At 37.4% G+C, this 20,377-nt stretch overlaps 1 protein-coding gene across 9 annotated transcripts in view; it reads right to left on the bottom strand.

Annotated features, from left to right (window-relative positions):
* Positions 1 to 20,377, bottom strand: part of RBM33 (RNA binding motif protein 33) — a 124,335-nt gene that overhangs the window by 64,098 nt on the left and 39,860 nt on the right. For all 9 annotated transcript variants that reach the window (XR_003254098.1, XM_026069241.1, XM_026069245.1 and 6 more), the window contains 2 exons: positions 17,707 to 17,765; positions 158 to 317 (listed from right to left, as the gene is read on the bottom strand). Coding sequence is in view for 8 of the 9 variants with exons in the window: in XM_026069241.1 (XP_025925026.1) it covers positions 158 to 317; positions 17,707 to 17,765 (219 nt within the window). In the remaining variant the exon portion in view is untranslated. The remainder of the gene's footprint in view (positions 1 to 157; positions 318 to 17,706; positions 17,766 to 20,377) is intronic.

Raw genomic sequence — 20,377 nt, 5'->3', positions numbered from 1 at the left:
ATCATTTTAGCTAACTTTAACAGACTCTTTAACACTCTTTATAGTACCTTGTCTCTAGGTTCTTGGGGACACTTCATGTTACAGGATACACACTTAAACTACCTATTCACTTTGCAGAAAGTACATTGGATATGTTAACTGCAACAAGAATCCTTACCTCCTAAGAAGAAAGGGTCTCTTTCCTGAGGTGGCGGAGGAGGGAGCGGTGGCGGAGGTGGCGGCGGGCCTCTCCACTGGTCCTGGATGGGCAGCCTCGGCGCTTGGGAGAAGTTGGTAGGAACAGGTCCAGGAGTGTGCTGCTGGAAGTCTGGAGGGCCCTGTTTAATAGGACAAAACTGAGACTAAGACCACCAGGAATTTATCTGACACTTGCTTTTTTTTCTTTTTTTTTTGTCTGAAAAGCACAATTGATTTATGAGTTACCTCCTAAAATCTGTACAAATTGGCAGTCCTTACCAAGTCATTCTTTCACAATGGAAGAGATATTAAGCACTGAGTATAGTATCTTGAAATGAATTCTCAATGTTTTAATAATCACTAGCACCACAGGAATGCCATTTCTTCTCAAGCTTACTGAAATCCATGCAATTATTGACCTTCTTTCCCATTAATCCAAAAAAATCTGAATGTCTACTTTAGAAAACATTCCTGACATTTATCTTCTTAAACCGTGCTATTCTTAAACTGTGCTATTCTTTGCCATCTATTTAGTACAACCTAAGCTACAGAAATGAAGCAGGTTTACTTAAAAAAAGAGAAAGAAAATTGTGGCATCCAGAAATTAAAGAAATCATCTTTCAAGATAATAACAGGAGAATACTTCTGTCAATTCACAACAACTTAAGCATCTGAAGCATTACAAGAAGAATGAAGGTTACAAAACCATCTTCATCCCCTCAGTTAAAAAAAAAAAGTATCCCTTTATATATTGCAGGAGAGCAGTATCTTAATTCAAAAGCAGAAGCATGCAGAAGACATGCTTAATTCAGTAATTCACACTATTACCATTTTTTTTAATATCAAAAGCTGACAAAATATTTTAGCACCCTCTGCTAACTGAAAGAAACTATGCTTCACAAATCATCATATTCACAAACATTCCCCTATTATGTGCAAGTAAATCAAACAAGCAATCGACATAATCTAAGAACAGCTCGTTTTCTACCTTACATGAATTTTGAAATTGGTGGAGGCATCCGTTCTGTCTACATCTGATATTCACCAGCTGCTTAGAACTTGCCCTTGCTAAAAACAAGCTTTTCAAAACAGATTTAAGAGCAAACACTCCTTGCTCTATTGAAACATGGCCATTGGCAAAAGATCAAACAACTGAGTTAAATGGTGTCTTACCATTTATTTACTGAGCTGTGCTAACCAAGAGCGTGTACCGTCTCACCCTATCCCAACTGCGAGGCAGTTAACTTGGGCATAAGAGATAATTTTTGTTGTTTACTTGTTTTTTAAAATCAAGAACAGGAAATATCCTAAAATGAAAACACATAACCCCCTTAAACTGAAATCATTAATACCACCAGCACTGAAGCTTATACCATATTTCCACATAAGGAAGGGAAGACCTCCAATATCCAAATAAGTCTTGTATGTTGTGATCCATACATATTTTTAATGCAAAAATATTAGCATTTTGGCAAAACAACTTCCTCACACAGCAACAGTGGGTATTTGTCTGGGAAGTTGAAGTCTTCTATTCACTACCAAAGCAGCAAAAGCCAAAGCTGCTCCTCACCCTTCTATCAGCACGCTCCAGCCACGATTTGCAAGGACCAAACAAAYAGACAAGAGAGCCACTGCGGATCTGCATCTGTTAAATCTCTGGCCTCCTTGAAAGTGCCTAAATGGAGATAATTTGAGATACTAACACCTCTGATTTCAAAGCAAGACTAAGACTACTTATTTTATGTTGCTGAAGAGCCATCAATTGTAAATACTTTATCACTCCTAGACATTCAAGGATCTATATTCCATCGCCAGTGTCCCCAGTCATCCTGTCTCCTATGGCTGTTTAGTGGAAAGACATCATTTCACAGTCGAGCCTGACAGTCCTCATAACATACATACTATTTATAGGAGGATAGGCTACACTGCTGTAGGCTACCACCCCCCAGCATAAAATATTCTTGCCACCTCAGAAAAGACTCACACCTTTGAATTTCTAAGGCTGTCTGCAAACAATAGCAGCTGGAGGAAGAGGGACACATTTGGGATGGAGGAAAGTGACATTTATTTGTCCCATCAAAATCCATTTCGGTTTAGCTGAACTCGGCTCTTCAGCTGCATTGCCCTTCTCTTGCGTTGAACAGGACAGCCTTGGCCGCCTGCCAAAACAGCAATGCACACGAACCTTGRGGATCCTGACCCTTCGCTGCCACGCCGCAACAGTACCATCACCACATGTAGGAGCTGCCAGAGGTGCTTTCAGACTAAGGTTAAAAATGCATCCCCTCATCCTGGAAACCTTGGTGATAAAAGCAGATTTATCAAAGCATAGCTCTCCCAGCCTTCAGTCACATCAGGGAACACAGTGCTTCTGCAAGTCACGTAGCCTCCAGTGAGGCACCCAGAAAAACAACTGATATTTAGTTATTTAGTTATTACTTTATCACTGTATAATGCATAAGGTTGTTGCAACAGAGGTAGGGAGAGAAACCCATTCATTAGGGCYGTTTTCACACAAGATGGTTTTTATCTTACAGCTCATTTGCAGCACTTAGCCACATGAGCATATCACGCATGGGGAGAGAAAGATGCCTGGATGGGCAGCCTGGTATTTCCTATTTTCAGAGTGCTTCACTTTGAAACTCTGAAGTTCTCGTAGTACATCTCTCTAGTCACAACATASGCCTACATGTAAGATGTCTTAGTTATTTCTAAAGCAGCAAGTGAAAAAACAAATTGCATGGAAACACCAAAAACCTGGGTGAAGAAAGCACAAGTACCACAAATTTACCACCTGAGCTGAAGAGCAGTAATAGTCTGGCTGCACTTGACTTCAAGCACCAAATGGCATTAYAGTGACCATAATCCCCTCTACCTGCTTCTTCCAAGCTCAACATATTCTGCCCCAGTCTGAGCCACAGATCCTCAGTCTCTCCCCTCGCTCCTGAACTCCAGTTACATACAGATCTAGCTTACAATATCAAGCGTCTCCATTCCTATTCCCAAAATTTTTAACCCAATTTGAAGCATCCTCCCCAATATCAGTTCCTTGTCCAATTAATCTTAGTTCTCTCTTGATCCCGCTTGCTCTTTAGATACATCCTCTCATCCCTACCACTTCTTCTGCTCTGCCTGCTGGTCCCTAACCCCAGTGTGGGTCCAGCTTCCCAACTCCAAACTGGCTGTCTTGTCTTGTGGCCACCAGTCACGAACTCCCACTTGCCTCATGCCTCAGCTCTGGCAAGAGAATGAAAGTGTAGAACAGTCTCTAATCTCCAATTTTTTACCCACAAACGAGTCCTAACCCAGATCCAGCCTCTCTTGCCAATGAGCTTAGTGCAGGCCGTTTCCTCTTTCTCTTGCCAGCGAAGGAGAAGCTAATGAGAGCACTGGGAAAAAGATTCTCTACTCTTCAAAAGAAGACACTGTTTCTCATAACAGGCTCCCCTCTCTTCTGCCACCCCGTCCCCTCATTATTATGCCCAGGATCTATCTCTTCCCAACGTGGCCCCGATTTGCAAACGCATGGAAAGTCCTGCTGAGTTTCATGCCATTTGAGGTCTTATGTACTGAAACACCCTCAGCGAGGCCAAACTCTTTTTTTTTCCTTGAAAAATTGAATAGCTATAAAACATGCAAAATATGGTTTCTAAATAATTCACTTGGGCAAAACAGTATTTTTCCACAGCTTCAGTCTCAGAAGAAAAGCATTTGGAAAATTTCAACCAAAACAATTTGAACAGAGGCAGACGAGCAGCCCAGACGGTCTTGGCTCAAACCACAGCAGTCTGGTAGTATTACACACCCCGAGAGCAGCCTTACGCTTCCCATCGTAAGGAAACCTTAAACCCTTAGGAAAGCAGCTTTGGTATGTTTTAGAATGGAATAACATGAAATTAATTTAGATCTAAGAAAGGTCACACTTACTAAAATAAGGTAATGGTTTATTTATAAAAATATCACAGAAACTAACAACCAGCAAGATATTTTACTGTTTGAAAACATAAGCAATATTGATTTGGAGCTCCCTTCAGTACCAAAGGTGTCCTTCCGGCTTAATTTAAGACGCAATTTTTACTATCCCCTCAACCACCTAACATATCTTGAACAAAAATAACAATTATCCAGTTGGAAAGCATTTTTTAAAATGTAAACTTGCTATTATTCTTAAATTGCAAACAAAGTATACCTGAAACCAACCAGATTTTGTAAACTATAATGTTGGATACTTAATTTTGCATTTGTTTGGGTATAAATGTAATTTTATTTTTTGATATTTAATTTTGTATTTGGGATTTTTTTTCTTCTCTTATCCCCTAAAGCTGCATTCAAAATGCTTTAAAAAGCATTAAAATTGCAAAAATAACAAATTCTCCCCAAGATACATTAAGAAAATAGTTTTCTGCTCTAGCTTTTTTAGTATTATATTTCATACAAGTATGTCCTACAATACAAGTTTGAGTCAAAATAACTCCACAACAGTCCAAGGTAGAAGAAAGTATTTTAAGTTCGTAGCTCTTCCTATCTGCTTCTCCCTTTTCACAATTATGAGTTCTGCTTTTTGGTTTTCGGTTAATGTTTTTTGAGATTCCAGTTAACCTTTGAAGCTAGTAAGTTTTTAGAGCTTGCAAACATTTTCCAATCTTAAAGTCAACCCTACTTTTCCATTTTGCAGGTAAAATAACACGAAGATCCTTTTTTTATCCTACATGATCATGAGCTGTCTCTCACTGTCAGGATTCATTAATACTGAACTGTCAAATCTGGCTACTAAAGTAATGCCCCTTCCCTACTAGGGCAGTTATTCTATGCACAATGGAACTTTTTTTTTCTTTTAATCTAAAAATTTCAAAAGTGGGAAAACTACAGAAAATATGGCTGATATAAATCATACTACTGTAAAACAGCACACTACATGTGCCATTAAGTGTCATTAAGAAATATCCACTTATGTTTTGTCACTTACAGAATTTAACTTTATGTATATGGCATTCTGAAGAACTAATAAAATATTATGAATAATCACATTTCTTGGCTGATAACTGACGGACAATCATGCAAAGTCAATTACAGAGACATCTGTCATTTGCAGAAAAATGTATTACAAATATTTGCTTCTAAAAAAGAAATCAAGAGTTTGATTCTTTTCCTTCTAACACCAGCGAAAAAGACTGACCTGCAATTTTTTTAAACCAGCTTTGCTTCTGCTATTCCTGAAACGTGAAATAAAATTCTGTCCCTAAATTACATTAATATGAGTGGAAAAGGGCTTGTACTTTCAAATTTTACACTGACAAGGGCTTTCTTTTAAAATAAATTTCAAGACAGTTCCAACAGGAATTTGTGTTATGGACTGATTCCACATACTACATATAAAACTTAATTCTATAAATTTCAACCCGAGCTATTACTTCCAGACATAAATGAACTTAGTTTTTCAGGAAATATGCAAAATTTGGTGAATTTAAGTTGTAAGGCCCCTGCTTATTACCTGAAACACCATTACATTTGTTTTTTTTTTTTTTTCTCAATTTCTGGGACTACACTAATATCACAGCTTCAACTTCTAATTAAAACAGATTGTAATCGTGTCAAATATAGCACAAAGAAATATAAACTTAAAGTTTTTGATTTTTTTTTTTTAATTTAACTGCAGCTAAGCTAAACCTCTAGGTATGGATTATTTTTATCATTAGCGTCACACTGCATTCAGCAAGTATTTGCTGCTAATAACCCCCAACTGCATTCTGCTATTTTGTAGGAAAGACTATGCACAGCTATTTAACTTCAAAAATTAATGAAGAGCAGGTGCAAAAGCCAGTTTTCATAATGGTCTAGTTTTGATAGAATAAGCATACTGTAACACAGCTCCATAATAAATCTCTATATGCACAGTAGTTACTTCCATTTTTCATGGTTTGGCTATCTGGACAGTTCAAATTACAACCAAACTATTCAGTGCACACATCAAGTAAGGCTCCCAACAAAAAATAATTTTAACTATCATTTCGCCATTACTACCCCTTGTAGGAAACTTAATAATACTTAAAAAAAAAATCTTATGGACTTCAAAATACATTTATTTAAGTTAACAGATGCCAGCTAAACGAACGGGACTCTTGCAAGTTCATGTAATTAGTCAAGTTCTAAACTTTCCACCCAAGATTAGGGCCAACTGTAACTTTGGAGAAAAGGACAAAAATACTGCTGCGACTTTGCAGCGAGACCTTACAAGTCTGGATCAGATTAACGCAGATGTTTCCAGAGATCCAGCTGCCAGACTTCTATATGGGACAGACGCGTAGAGAGCAGACAGCAACTTTTTGGAAGCGTTCTCTCCCTCTCTTTGTTATCGGATTGATCATTTAATAAGAGTGCACCAAAAAGCAAGGAAGGAAAGAAGCCCAAAATGGCACTTCTAGCTATATTTAAAGCTAGTTGCAAAAAGTGCACAGAGAAACAGGAAACAAGTCGTGAACCAGACTGACCCACCACATCTCAGACAAGGCAGGGAAAGAAAATAATAATAATAAAAAAATCCTTAAACAATCTACACATCTCCCTTCACAAAAATTAAAGTATGCTGCAACCAGTTCAGCACTGTATAATTCTTCTGAAACCACTAGGTGAAGCCCTGGTGTCAAAACGTATTTCAAAGGGCCTGAGAGAGACATTGCCATTTTTGAAAGCTTGAGGGGTCATGTCCACCTCCACCAGGGCTTGGAGCTTCTCAGTAAGGATGGGTGGGCTGAGAGGGGCCAGTCCCATTTGTGTCTTCTGTCAAAACCAAGACATACTTCAATCCCTGCACGCTGAAAGCAAGCTACTGAACATCAAGATTTTTCTTAAGCCATCTGTTTTTAAGAAATGGAAGTGCTGAACTCCACCACTTAATTTATCCTAGTATAATTCTACTTTGAAGCATTTAAAATTTGTTTCATCTTTTTAAATAGAAGGACTTAGGTCTAGAAAGAAATTGCATAGGAAGTGGGGTTGTGTGCAGATTTCTCTTTGGAAATCAACAATCATGGACATTTTAGAAGTACTTAAAGGTCAAAGATATCTGCACATTGAAGTGCTGCTGACAGGTATTTTATTGTCTCAAATCTTTAATTTTGTAAAGTGTACTCTGACAAAAAAAAAAGAAAAGAAAAAAAATCCATCCACTCCTCCTCTTTCACACACTATAATTTATAGCATCTCAGACTGATGTYGTTATACAGTTCCACATGCCGGCCAGTTGTGCAATTTCCCTTTTTACTAACTTGCATTATTCAATAAGGCCAYAACTTGCATGTTATCAATCACTTTGGGGGGAAAAAAAAAAGACACGCAATGCAAACTTGTGTCTACAATTCATTAGAGTTGTGAATAGCTCACTGAACATGACTTTCACACACTCAAGCAATCCCACCTTCTGAAAGAACACAAGATAAGGTTACTTTAATCCTTTCAAAGAACTGCACTATTTTGCCTTCCTTTTATCCCTTTAAATATTCTTCCTAGTTAAGAAATTAACATTCTCTCTCATACAATTCTTACACAAATTGGACTTTTACTTTTCTGCATCTCTTGTTAATTACATGATGTTATCTCCAATAATCTATTCAGGAAGCACAGATAACTTTGGTTACCAATAAAAGGGAAAACTTAGCATAAATTGCTTAGCACAAAGTTAATCTTATAAAGCAAGGAATAAAGAGGATCTAACAGCTATTATATGACTTATCAGCTTCTCTAAAAGGGTCACTCTACTTTTTTTTTTCCATGAGACTAATTAAATACCTTAACAATGTCATTGAAACTTCATGAATCTTTCAATAAATTACACCCTGCCTCTACAACATGTTTTCATTTATCAATCTTACTTAAAATGCAAAGAGCTAGGAGAACCCCATTGACAGTTAAGCAGGGCCACTCAGTTAATTCTTCTTATATGGTTTAAATGCAAAGAATAATGACCACTGTAACCTATGACAATTAAAACTATAGCCATCTGTCACAAGATGTTAATCCTCTTATTTCAGCAGCTACTAGACTTTTTAAAAAGCTTTCCTAAAATGCCCACCTTCCAGAGCAAAGAACTGACTCCTCATCCTCTTGTGTAAGAAGCCTGGTTTCATGTATGGTGAATATGGTTCAAAAATTTTTAAGCAGAAATGTATACAGCATGTATACATGCCAAAGTTCATTTCACACAAGTTTCAGAGCGTTCTCATTTACTGCATGCAGCATATACAAAGAGAATGATTCACTGAAATTTCAGAAKAAGACATATTTTGATATTTCCTTAAGTATGAGGTCCCAATGACCCAGTAGTCTCCCTGTGATGTCTATGAGAATCACAATTTCATCAAGGTGAAAGAAAACCTACGATTTTCCTGACAGAATTAGGATTTTAAGTAGATCCTATATAAAAATTCACTCTTAAAATACATTTCATCAAGAAGAACAAAAATTAGAGTTCAGAGTAAGAAATCATCCGTATCATAAAACTCAAGACAATGAACACATGCCACCAACTGTGTCTTTTCAAAGTTCCTGGGATACAGCTTCTCGGAGAAAAAGCAAGGAGAGAGCAACTGCTGGTTCAAGTAAGTGGACAGCACAAATCCTAGTGTTACAGGCAGATTCAGTTTGGGAGAACAGGTTGATATTACCCTAAATCAAGTCTAAAGTAATTTTTAMTATTAAAGATGTACCACATAACCAGGACCAGCTTCTCTTTGACACTACAGAATGCTAGTAAATAAAAAAGTGTGTTGGGAAGTTTAGGTACAAATCCAGAATGTCTGTAAGAAAAATCACTGATGTCCAATTTCTCTGTTCAAGCCTCAAAATATAATTCAGCCATCATGGAAAACCAGTAAAAACACGGAAAGAAAAAAAATGATTCCCTTGTTATTTAAGCCAGCTCATGCTCAAGTAGCTAAAATATGGATATGGCCAATACTGAAAAAGGAAGATAACTATCCTGCTCTTAACCATACTAAGACCATCCCAAGCAGTTCAGGAGACTGAAGATAAAAATAAGATTCATTGTATATAAGAGAGTGTCCCTTTCCAGAAAGTTTCGTGCATCCCTCTTCGCACATCAAGCACAGCGACATTGACGTTGCAAAAAGACAAAAATTCTCACAATTTTGGTGCTTTTCTAAAGGAGCCTTAGCAAGCACAGGAGAAACAACAAGGCAAAACAGCCCAGAAGCAACCACTGCTACACAGGAGGATCTCTCAACAGACAGGTTTCCTGGGCCTTTGCTCCATCACTGAGATACAGAAGGTTGAGAGGGGAAATCTGCAGGGCAAGTGGTCCCACTCAAGAGCAACTCTCAGAAAAGGCTCCTACGTGAAATGTCAATATAGAAAAGGAACATTATATCCTAATGGGAGCTTTGACTTCACAGCGGTATGGCTGAGCACAAGAGCTGGGCTCTCATCAGCCTGTCTGGTGCGGCTGGAGGAGGAGCGTCTACAGCAAGAAGAGACGGGCCGTTATAATAAAYAGGACCTATGACTGAAATGTTGTAGCTGCCTCCACTACTTGAAGAAAGAATAAACCCAAATCTCTCWGATTAGAGCACAAACCTAAGTAATTTGTTAAACAGGTGTTTTAAACTAACATGCTGGGCAGCTTTAGTTTGACTTTGGTTTGTAAACCTCACTGGGGCTCTGGTGTAGTCTTGGGGGACCTGGTGTGGAGGAGAGAGAGTGACCGTTCCTGTACCCTCTCTCACTTTTTAAGGTTAAATACAATATAGGAATACCACAGAACAGAAAAGAAATTGGAGAACTGGCGTAGCAGACATTAGAGTGCCAGAAGCATGAGCTCTCCCTCAAGAGCAGAGAATTTCATAATCATTTGAAAGACAATAAAATCTTTCTGAATATGTTTGTGCTGAAAAATGACAGCTTAATTAGGAATGTATAAATAATTAGGGTCCCAAACAAAAGTATGGAAGGTTGAGACATCTTCTGCTTTCAGAGCTATTGAGATAAACTCCTATAAAAGCTATACCTTATCCTTAGACTTGAGACTATTGCACGGAAGTATTATTACAATGTTTATTGACCCAGTGCATCTTGGTGACTGGCAAGTCACTGATGATTAGAAAGAGAATTCAGAGAGGCCAAAACTAACCTGGATCATAAATGTCAAATTTAGGATTTCTGTATTACACTCCAAGCTTGACAGAGCAGCTATAGTTAGTTTAAAAGCAACCTGAGAATCCCCAAAATAAATACATGTGACTTGGGGATGGTGCTTCTTCCTTCAATTAAAAATGCTCACATTACCACAAAAAAAAGTCAAGCAAAAAACAACTTTATAGAAGACAGTATTAAAACTGCTGCTAACCTGGACTTTGATCTGTATTAGAAAATGCTATTTCAGACCTATTTAGTAGTTATATTACATCATTCCTAATTTATAATTCTGAAAGGAAATTTCATTTTGCAGATGTCCTACATATCCCTGACCTTGTTTGCAAGGTCACTTAGACGCAAGCACTTTACACCCCCAGGGCTCCCAATGAGCTTGTAGGTACTACTCACATGTGGGGTATGAAGGCCTGAACTTTTCCTTTTTTGGGTATCCTACTATCAAGCTATAGTATTCCTCTAAATCAGCTCATTTTACTCTAAACTCTAGTATTCTATAATGAATCAAGCATTTTCCCCTCTACATTCAAAGGTAAATGGCAAGAACTGAGGGTATAGAAGATTAATAAATATCAGTTGATAGATAATGGAAAATTTGTTTTTCACTGTGATGGTACAAATGGACTGAATTGTCTTTTAAATAATGTTTTTTGGCTCAGTTAAAATCACTTAAGACAATTATACTATCATCTAGACCTCTRTAATGTTATAACACATATTTCAGTTCTGCATTCAGTTTAAGCATTAGTTTAGCCTTACCGCATTGTAGTAAAAAGACAATTGCATAATATTTTAATAGATTTCTTTAGAARAGGAGCCCTGACTTTTGCTAAAAGTCTCTTTTAATGGTGTCTAATTAATGGCTATATAGCTACACGTTTAATACATTTTCCTGTGAGCCTCAATGAGAATTTATGCTTCGCTCATAAGGCTTTAAAAAAAACCCACGTTTTAACTACATTCATCCAAATATATCAAAATCAATTAGCAGGTAATAAAGGTGAGACTGAATTGGAGAAAATCTGATGTCATTAACACAGAAAAAAAAAAAAATTCTGCAACTCAGGTTTCCTTGGCAGTCCTAAACAGAAATTACTGAACATAAAGGTAAGTGACAAAAAACTATGAAATATAAACACACAAGTTTGCTGTTTGATTTTAGTATCTATAGAGCAGATGCAAAGTGGAGCTTGCATGACAAGTTAAAGGGTTACTGCATTTAAAAACCATCTATTTCTCTCTTCTTTAATAGCTGTTACCATCATGTTTAGCTGCTGCTGCTGCTCCTCTTGCAGATGGGAATTCATTGATATGATTAAATTTGATGGTATGATAATGTATGGTAATCGTGATTAATCAGAAGCCCACTAGCAAATGGAGGATGTTGGGTATTATGTCACCTGCATTTTAAACTGCATTCCCTCTCTGCCAGCCTGACAATATTTGACAGCTGGAGGGATCTCATGCTGCATCTGCTTGCTACTACTTATAGATCTGATAAGAGAAAGTGCCCGTCATTCCTTCACTATCCTAAGTGCTGTAATTATAGAGCTTTGCAGACAAGTTGGGAAAACAGTAAGTGTTCAAAACGAAAGCTTTTTGCTAGCTGCCGAACAAGCTCGCTCTCACATCTGCAAGGACTATAATCTGAAAGAAATGTAATTTGAYGCAGCACTCTCATTCGAACATGATTTGCATGAAACGCTGTATAAGGCACTATCCAAGAAATGTCAATCAACACCACCTGATACCATGYATCCTGTTAAATGAAAACAAAATGCTTTCTACACTACCTGTGATCTGCTACTGCTACACAGTAATAGAGTGAAAATTTCATTTACTGTTACTCATTATAGTAAAGCCATAGCTAAAGCAGAATAATTGTGAGGAAGCAAGAGAATCATTTTCACAAGCGGCTTTTCATTTAAATTAACAGTTTGTCTCCTATATACATACTGTTGGAAACGTGTAATAGTTAATGATCATTACTTACTAAAGAACAGTTTAAAACGATTGACTGCATGTATGCAGATGCAGGACTGTTTAAAATTGTCCTTACCGTGAACGGTGGAGAATAAAAGCCAGGACCTGAGTAGCAGTTGCTAAAACCCTTCTTTACCTATAGCAACTCACGGCTGAATTTGAAACGATGGAAAAATTCAAACTTCCTGTTTGCATTTTCCACAATGAAAAACAAGCCCTTTTCCAAGGAGTTTTTTCTGCTTCCACATACTGCAAGTGGTGTTTATGCAAAGACACCCCCAACAGGCACACTGTAAAATCCAAACTGATCAAGTTTGCTAAAACCTTGTTTTAGCCTGAGATAAGTCAGCCCAAAGGCCACTTTGAAGGGAGGAAAAAAAGAAAAAGAAAAAAAAAAGGAAGAGGTAAATAGCATTCCAATATGCATTTTATGATTTCTACAGCACAAATACCATGTTTGTCTAAAATCTGTTTCAAGCCAGTGAATGAAGGACAGCGGACAAGGAAGGAAGGTTAATGGTTTACGAGGGGCTGCTTACAGCGGAGTTCACAGCAACAACCGGGCAGCTATTTAGAAACCTCTCATGGATGAAAACATACACAAGTGTTTTAAAACACTGTTTGAATTTCAAATAATACTCGAAAGCTCAGAATTTGTCAAACTCGAAGTTTCAGAAATGGTTCAAAACCAGAATCAAAACTCACCAAACCCCTTTCACAGCATCAGTTTAAGGCAACAGCTGATGTCCTGGAGATCAAATGGAAGCACGTTGAAAGAGAATATAAAATATTTACTAAGGGGCGCAGGTAACAATTTAAGAACAATTCAAGTATCCTTATGGGAGAAAGATCATATTGAAAGGAAATGGAGAGACAGACAAGTTCCAGAAACAAATCACGAAAAAATCCTACGAACTGCAAAGACACACGGCATAGACTATTTTCAAGGACTTGAAGACAATTTGCTCTATTAAAATCTTATTTTTTTAATACTAAATAAATAGAGAATTTATATGGCAATTTATTTTTTAGGTTTGAATTCAACAGTTATTTGGAAGGTATACAGCGCACTAAGGCGTTGTAGCAAAGAAGAAAAATTCTGTGCATTAAAAAAAAAAAAGAAGAAGAAGAAAAAAAAGCCGCCTTAGCCTAATCGGTCAGGCAGACACTAATACCACTTTGTTTCATGCCAGTTCAGATTATTCCTAGTTTCAGCTCTCAAACTCAAGTTGACCAAAGTTAACAAAATTCAGCTGGGGGATGGACATCTGCCTGGCTGCCTTTAGCAACATGAGGCAGGTTCTCCACAACTTCCTCCTCACTCCAAATCTCCCGTTCCATCCTCCAGTTTGGATGCTAGGGATCTCCCCCAGTTTCTGTCTGAGGAATTTCAACAACAAAAAACTGTTATATTCTATCCCAAAACGTGTGTAACACTTGGTCTACTTTCATACATCCTTAAAAAACTGCACACGAATGTGCCACATCTGAAAATTATTGCAACGTTCATTAAGTTAAATAAAATTAAATAATTTTTAAAGCAAAAAAATCATAATAAGTTTTTCCTTAGGCAAATGCCAAAACATGTAGGATGCAGAATGTGCTGGAGGAATCCCATTTGGGATTAAAAAGGAAAAAAATTGGGATCATCAATTTAGCTCATGAAAATTACTGGTTGAAAGCCACTAATTTTGCCAGATTCATATGAAGAAAGGATCTGGCCTAGGCTGTATAATAGTTGGTTAATAGCAGCTTAGATATAAAGGAAGTGTTTAGAAACAGCTTTTCCATTTTCCATCTTTTTTCCCCTTATTTTATCCCACCCTTCTTCACAAAAACATAGCAACTGAAGAAGAGATTAGCCTAGACAGCAGACGCCATCAGGCTGGGACCACGGTCCTGAGGCTGCAGCTTACAAACCTGGACTGAGGCATCTGCAAGAGCCGATAACTTGGTCAGAAAAGGTGTGACAAATTCAGAAACGCCGGCCAACTGCTCTGTGAATAAGGCCTTCAATCACGTTCCTGAAAACGGACCCGTCCCCAAAGTAGATGTTTATTTGTGAAATGCCAGTTGTGACACTGAGACAGCAACCCGGAGATGGGAATATTCGCCTCTCTAAATCTAAGGCAGATGAGATGTAAAGCAAGACCTCCCAAAAGACTCAGTCGAAAATGTTAGCCTAGTCTGTCCTCTGAACAGTTTAAAGAAAACACTCAGGTAGCACTTGCACAGTGTCAGGTTAATTCAAATACCTACAAAATATTAGCATAAACTACAGTTAACCCTTTGGATTACTATCAGTTACAACACCGTAAAGAGCTCTTTGCAGTTTAGATGAAGCCTCCACCACACTCGGCACTTTCATACCCAGTTAGCACAAGTTTACCACATTTCTCATAGCCTGCCTCAGCACCACTGCCTCTTCACTCCTAGTTAGTTGAATACGACTCTCAAATAGCGTTCGCACTAAGTCACCTTGAGTGCTTACACTGTAAGAGATGGACAACTTTATTGCTTGATTCAAAATCACCCTACATGTTAAAATAACTTTAAGTAGGGAACACAAATAAATTAATTCCATTATGTCCTAATAGCTCCTTTCTACACATTTAAGCCCCTCCCTGAAACACCAAAATTTAGATTCAAGGCTGTTAAGTGCATTTAATCAGTCCCAACTCCAAGCAGACTCAGTCCTGACCAACATTACACTGATTTAGTCCTACATATTTCTCATAATTTAGAACTCAAACCAACATGCTCACATGCTCATTACAACTTTGCTCAACTCTTCAATKACATCCTTCTGCAAAAGGTTGTAAGAATTAACCATTACATGGTTACAAGTCACTTCATTAGCCATAAATTAATGACACCTGGTTTCCAATGGATTTATGACTTGCAATTGATTAGCTCGGATTGAAGCTTTGCCCATGACTGGAGCACACAGGGGCTCTCCGTGCCGAGAGGTTCCTCTGCCAGATAAGATATGAACTCAGAGGCAACTTTTCCTTGGAGTTAGAGCACCGGACACTTGCAGGTCCCTCCCCTGCAATAATTTTATCGTCTTCCATGTTGCCACCTCTGCGACAGTCAGCCAAAAGAAACCATCAGGTTCAATGTTAAATGGGAAAACAGACTAAAAGCATTTAATTTTAACTCCGCAGTCTAGAAACAAAGCAACCGGAAAATTACAGGACTACTCCTCTTTGACTGGGTGATCTAAAAACAAGAGCAAATCTAAGTTGTTTTTATTTATCCAGAAGTCCCTTTGTAAGAGAAAGAGGATGAATGAACCAAATCTGCAGCAATTCTTTGATCTTTTTCAAACGGCTTGTCAGCAAAGTTGTCTAGCCATTGCTATACTCCTATCAGTCAATATTTACACATAAACAAGTGAATTATAACTGCACAAAAGTATTTGACATGTAATAGAGCAAAAAGGTAGTTCTGCAAGATCAAACCTTCAAGTCAGAAAGTAAATTTGACTTCAGCTCAAGAGCTAAATATACTACATCTAATAAAACAAGCATGAGATATGTACACAGTGACACTTAATTCCTAATCCTAATATGACTGATAATCTTCACAAAATTGATAAAGTACTTCATAAGGGAAGTCCATATTATACTCATTTTACAAATCATTGAGGCACAGAAAGATTAAGTAACATTCTCAGGGTCATAGAGAAGGTTACTAGCTGAAGTGGGGAAAAAAAACCCTCAGGACAGCCACCTCTCAGTACTGGATCCTCTTATTTGAAGATATCCTTCCTCCCCTTTATGAAAAAAAAAAAAAGTTACATTGACTCTTTGCCAGTACCTTGGTTACATAAAAAGGCAGCAAACAGTCAACGTTTTTCTTTAAGCAACAAAAATGTTGAATCTGTTTTATTCCATTTAAAAAACTGCTGCATACAAGATTTAATTTTTAGCTATGTTTGAAGTACTTCTCAACAGTTGCAAAAACAAAAGTGAACAGAATTAAAATCTAATTTCACAGTCTATTTAAAGAAATTAATTTCTAATTTTTCTACACTGATGTAAACACACTTCARAGATGTCAATTACAACGGATTTACAGATAATTCCTTGTCCTCCAATTTCTTTTCAATCCCAAACCATGTTTACTGGCAAAGGAACTCAACGTCAAAAGGATGAAAGATGTATATTTTCATTAAAAATTTTTTTTGAATTATTTCTCTACTTAATACTAAAAACTGGTAAAGAAAATTATTTCCTCTAAAAACTGCAATAAATTTGAGTACAAAAATATGTCCAGTTAAAATGTAGATGAAATTGGATAACTTGAAGTTACTTAATGAAACTCCAGTTTTATTGTTTAACATTTTTATACTTCAAAGAAGAAATATGGTGGTAATTTAAACACTCAGTTCCTGTATGAATTATGGACATCACAGTTCCTTGGCTAGATGTCTTGTGAGAAAAACAGTCGACTTCAAATACAATCAGATATGCACATGGCAATCAAAAGTCACAGCAGGTTTCCAAAATCTGCTTCTTTCCAATACATCTGATCTCTATACAAGTAATTTATTGTGTGATTCCACACAGATGTTCACAAACATCTACTTTCCCCCTTCAGCACTGCAAACACTAACAGAGGATAACTTCTGTGTAGTTTATATCTTTGGGGAAAATAATATATGGGTCTTTATTTGAAAGGACTTAGGGTAACAGTGCACAAAATATTTTTTCTTTTACTTATTTTGACACTCTGCAAACCACCTAAAATAAAAATTTAAAGACAACAAATTCATGAATATTGAGAAAGTCTAAAAGTGAGCACTCTCCCCATTCACAGAACCAATAGATCAAGTGAAAGAATCCTCGTGAAACAGCTATGTGCTTTGTTTATTTTTGGAAGTTAGAGACGTACAAGAAAGCAAGGTCATACAATGCCATTCCCATTTTTGATATTAAAAACATGAAGGCATTTAAACACCTGAAGTAATGACAGTATGAAATTCTGCTGATTTTTACAATAAAAGATACATACTGCTTTTTAAGCTGAGGGATTTTTTCAAATAGCCTTTTATTATATCAAATAAAATAAGGATTCTATTTATACAGAAAGATTCTAGTAATAAAATGAAGCCCATATTCTTTAAGACAAGATGCATTCCTACTTCTCCCACTGGATAGACTGGTTCAACAATTTTACAGTTAAACAGAATTAATTCTACCCTCAAAAATCCATTGACCTTAAGCTTTTAACAAACATTCTCAATGGCAGAGTGTATTGTCAATATTTACAAATCCTTAAAATTATATTTCACTAGAACAGCTTTTATTTGCTATATTAATATTTCTTTGCAAATGTATGCTTATCCATATCAGAGAAGAAGAAACAGCTGCTACTCACGGGAAATCTCTGGGGTCCTACGGCAGGTCTTGGCTGGGCTGGAACTGGCAGCAAGGGCACTGAAACAAGAAGCACCTTTTAACACCATTTGTTTTACCTAATGGTCATTGCTGTTATTTCCAAAAGAAGTCGTATACGAAGCCGTGATTAAAATCCACTATATTTACTCTCACATGGCACAGTTCCTACAATGCATTTGAAGCAGGCACTTCCCCACCACCACCTCCAGTGTGCAACAGGGCAGTTTGGATTCTCCTAGCCTGTTTCCACTATTTAATTCTTCATTTTCCAGAATTAGATTGCTTCTTGTTTCAGGAAGGCTAAGCAGAATATGCACTCAGCCAAAGATTTCTCTTAGGCAAAGCTGGCAGAGATTCGAATGATAATCTCATGTTCACATAGAAAGGTGCATGATTAATGCGCCCTCTCACCTTCACGCCCCTCAACTTCTCCTAGGTTTCCCCCAGTCTCATCACTAACTTTGCATGGCAGGCACAGGCATCAGAGGACCTATTTGGCATAAATCACGGTCCRTAGGAAGGCAAAATGAGGCAGGCAGTGGCAAGTAAAAGAAAACAAACTTCTTAACCTGGCCGTGCCACGGCAATGATACATGTAACCATAATCTCCGTGTGTAATCACAGAGCTGCTAGTCTCAGACGAAAGACTGCCATTTCATAAAGAGATGGCATGAAAAGTTAGAAACAGCAGGTCCTCTCCATGAAAATAGCTTGTCCAAATTCAAGGTTTCAGGGGGATTAAAATGGATGACTTATGGATATAACTGTATACCAGGATGCTCGTTACAAAAAAACGAACAAAAACAAACAAAACCCCCAGTCACTTAAAGCCATAATGCACAAAAGAACTACTGGTGGATCTCCTTGGGGACAAAACCTTATTTTGAAGTATGACAAAGTGCAAAGACAGACTTCCCATTTTTCAGTGCAGGTTTTTTCTTTCTCTCCGAGTTGTCTAAGTGATTAAAAGTCTAACAAATGTTTTAATGTTAAAACATGAATGAAAGGCCTAGAGAAGATGAAGTGATGCATTTCAATTAAACAGAACCCAAATGTGTGTCTTCATTTTCTAAAAACTTTTAGTTAGGATATTTTTTCCAATTTATTTTGAGTATTTTTGAAAGTGACAGGAAACCTGTTTCCTGCACAGGGTCTAATATTAACTTCTTGAACAACTACTGCATTACATTTCACAGCAGGAAAGGCGTTAAGAAACGCACCCAACAACTCCCTTGAATTAGTTACGCTCCCCAACACAGAGTTTGTTAAGATTCCTCAAACATCCCTTTTCCCTTGATAACTGAGGCACAAGAACTAATGTATTAGCAGTTATTTTTATAGTTCACATCCCTGCCTGGCTTCTATCCACTTTTGCTAAGTACTTGTGGTTTACTGGTTCATGGCTTGACACGGTAAACTAAGCGCACAACCTTGCGCCTTGCAAGGACTGCATGCAAACTCCGAATCAGGTTACACGAAAATACTAGTCGAACAGCCTCATCTTAGCCTCTAACAAACATCCATCAATATCGTGCAGCCACGACCACTTGGAAAAATTGACAGCATGTTCCTGACAGGCCTAGGACTAAAATAGTTCACGTATTACAGGTCAGAGAGGCACTGAGAAAAATCGCATGGGTTGGAAAGCAGAGAAACATCAGCTGAACAGAACCCGTGTGTGTCTATTTTGGAATCCTGCCTCTGGCAGTGGCCTATATATGTACATGTATTATATATATATATTTAGACAAATGAATTTAATACTCATGAAAGATGGTAGTTCAAACTCAATCTCCCTTCAATCCTTGGACTCTCGTGCTGAAGCAGCAAATAAGCCTCAAAAAAGCATTCGCCTTCCTGATGTCAAATCTTCCCCAGCTTTGAAAGGTATGTTTTGAAATAATACACAGCATGTTGTTAAACACTGTTTTAGGAGGATTAAATTGCTTTGGGCTGTAAATACCATGGCTATACCTGAAGAGATGAAGCAGCAATTCCCATACAGATGATCTGGAAGAATTATAATGTAATTTTTCCCAAGACACTCAGTAGTTTTTAAAAGGTAAATGGCGCGCTAATCTACTGAACTGACAGAAACTGCTCATTAGTAATTCATGTTGATTCTGGCAGCATCTAAAATATTCTTGAAATAGTTATCTGTGATATAAATATTAAGGGAGGAAAAAAACCTCAATAACTAAATCAATGGGTGAATTAGTATATCATACTACATGTATGTACAGTCCTACTGCATTTGTAAATTCATCATACTCCAATTTGGACACGTTGAGCCCCAAATTATCATCTGTAACTCAAAACTAATTTACAGAAAGGAACACAAAAGAAAACTATATGACAAGCCAGCATTTAAAAGACATGGGATTCAAATGCTGCACAAGGCTAATAACTGAATGACAACTAATATCTGAAGAAGGTATGAAAAGAGGCTCACATAGCCATTTTAGAGGCTTTGATGRATTGAGTCCCTCTTATTCATTTATGAAGCTTCAAAAACTGGAAAAATTTGAGTGGAAATTTGAAAAAAACAAGCTGATTTGACAGAAAGTGGCTCTCCAATTTTACTGAACCAAGATTCAAGGCTGGACAGAGAGATGGTGGCCACGAGAAGAGATCTGCCTTTGAGACAAAGG

Source organism: Apteryx rowi, unplaced genomic scaffold (genome assembly GCF_003343035.1).
Source record: "Apteryx rowi isolate R43461 unplaced genomic scaffold, aptRow1 scaffold_29, whole genome shotgun sequence".
Lineage (NCBI taxonomy): Eukaryota > Metazoa > Chordata > Aves > Apterygiformes > Apterygidae > Apteryx > Apteryx rowi.
Note: the sequence above shows the minus strand (reverse complement) of the source record. Positions and strands in the feature narration are given on the sequence as shown.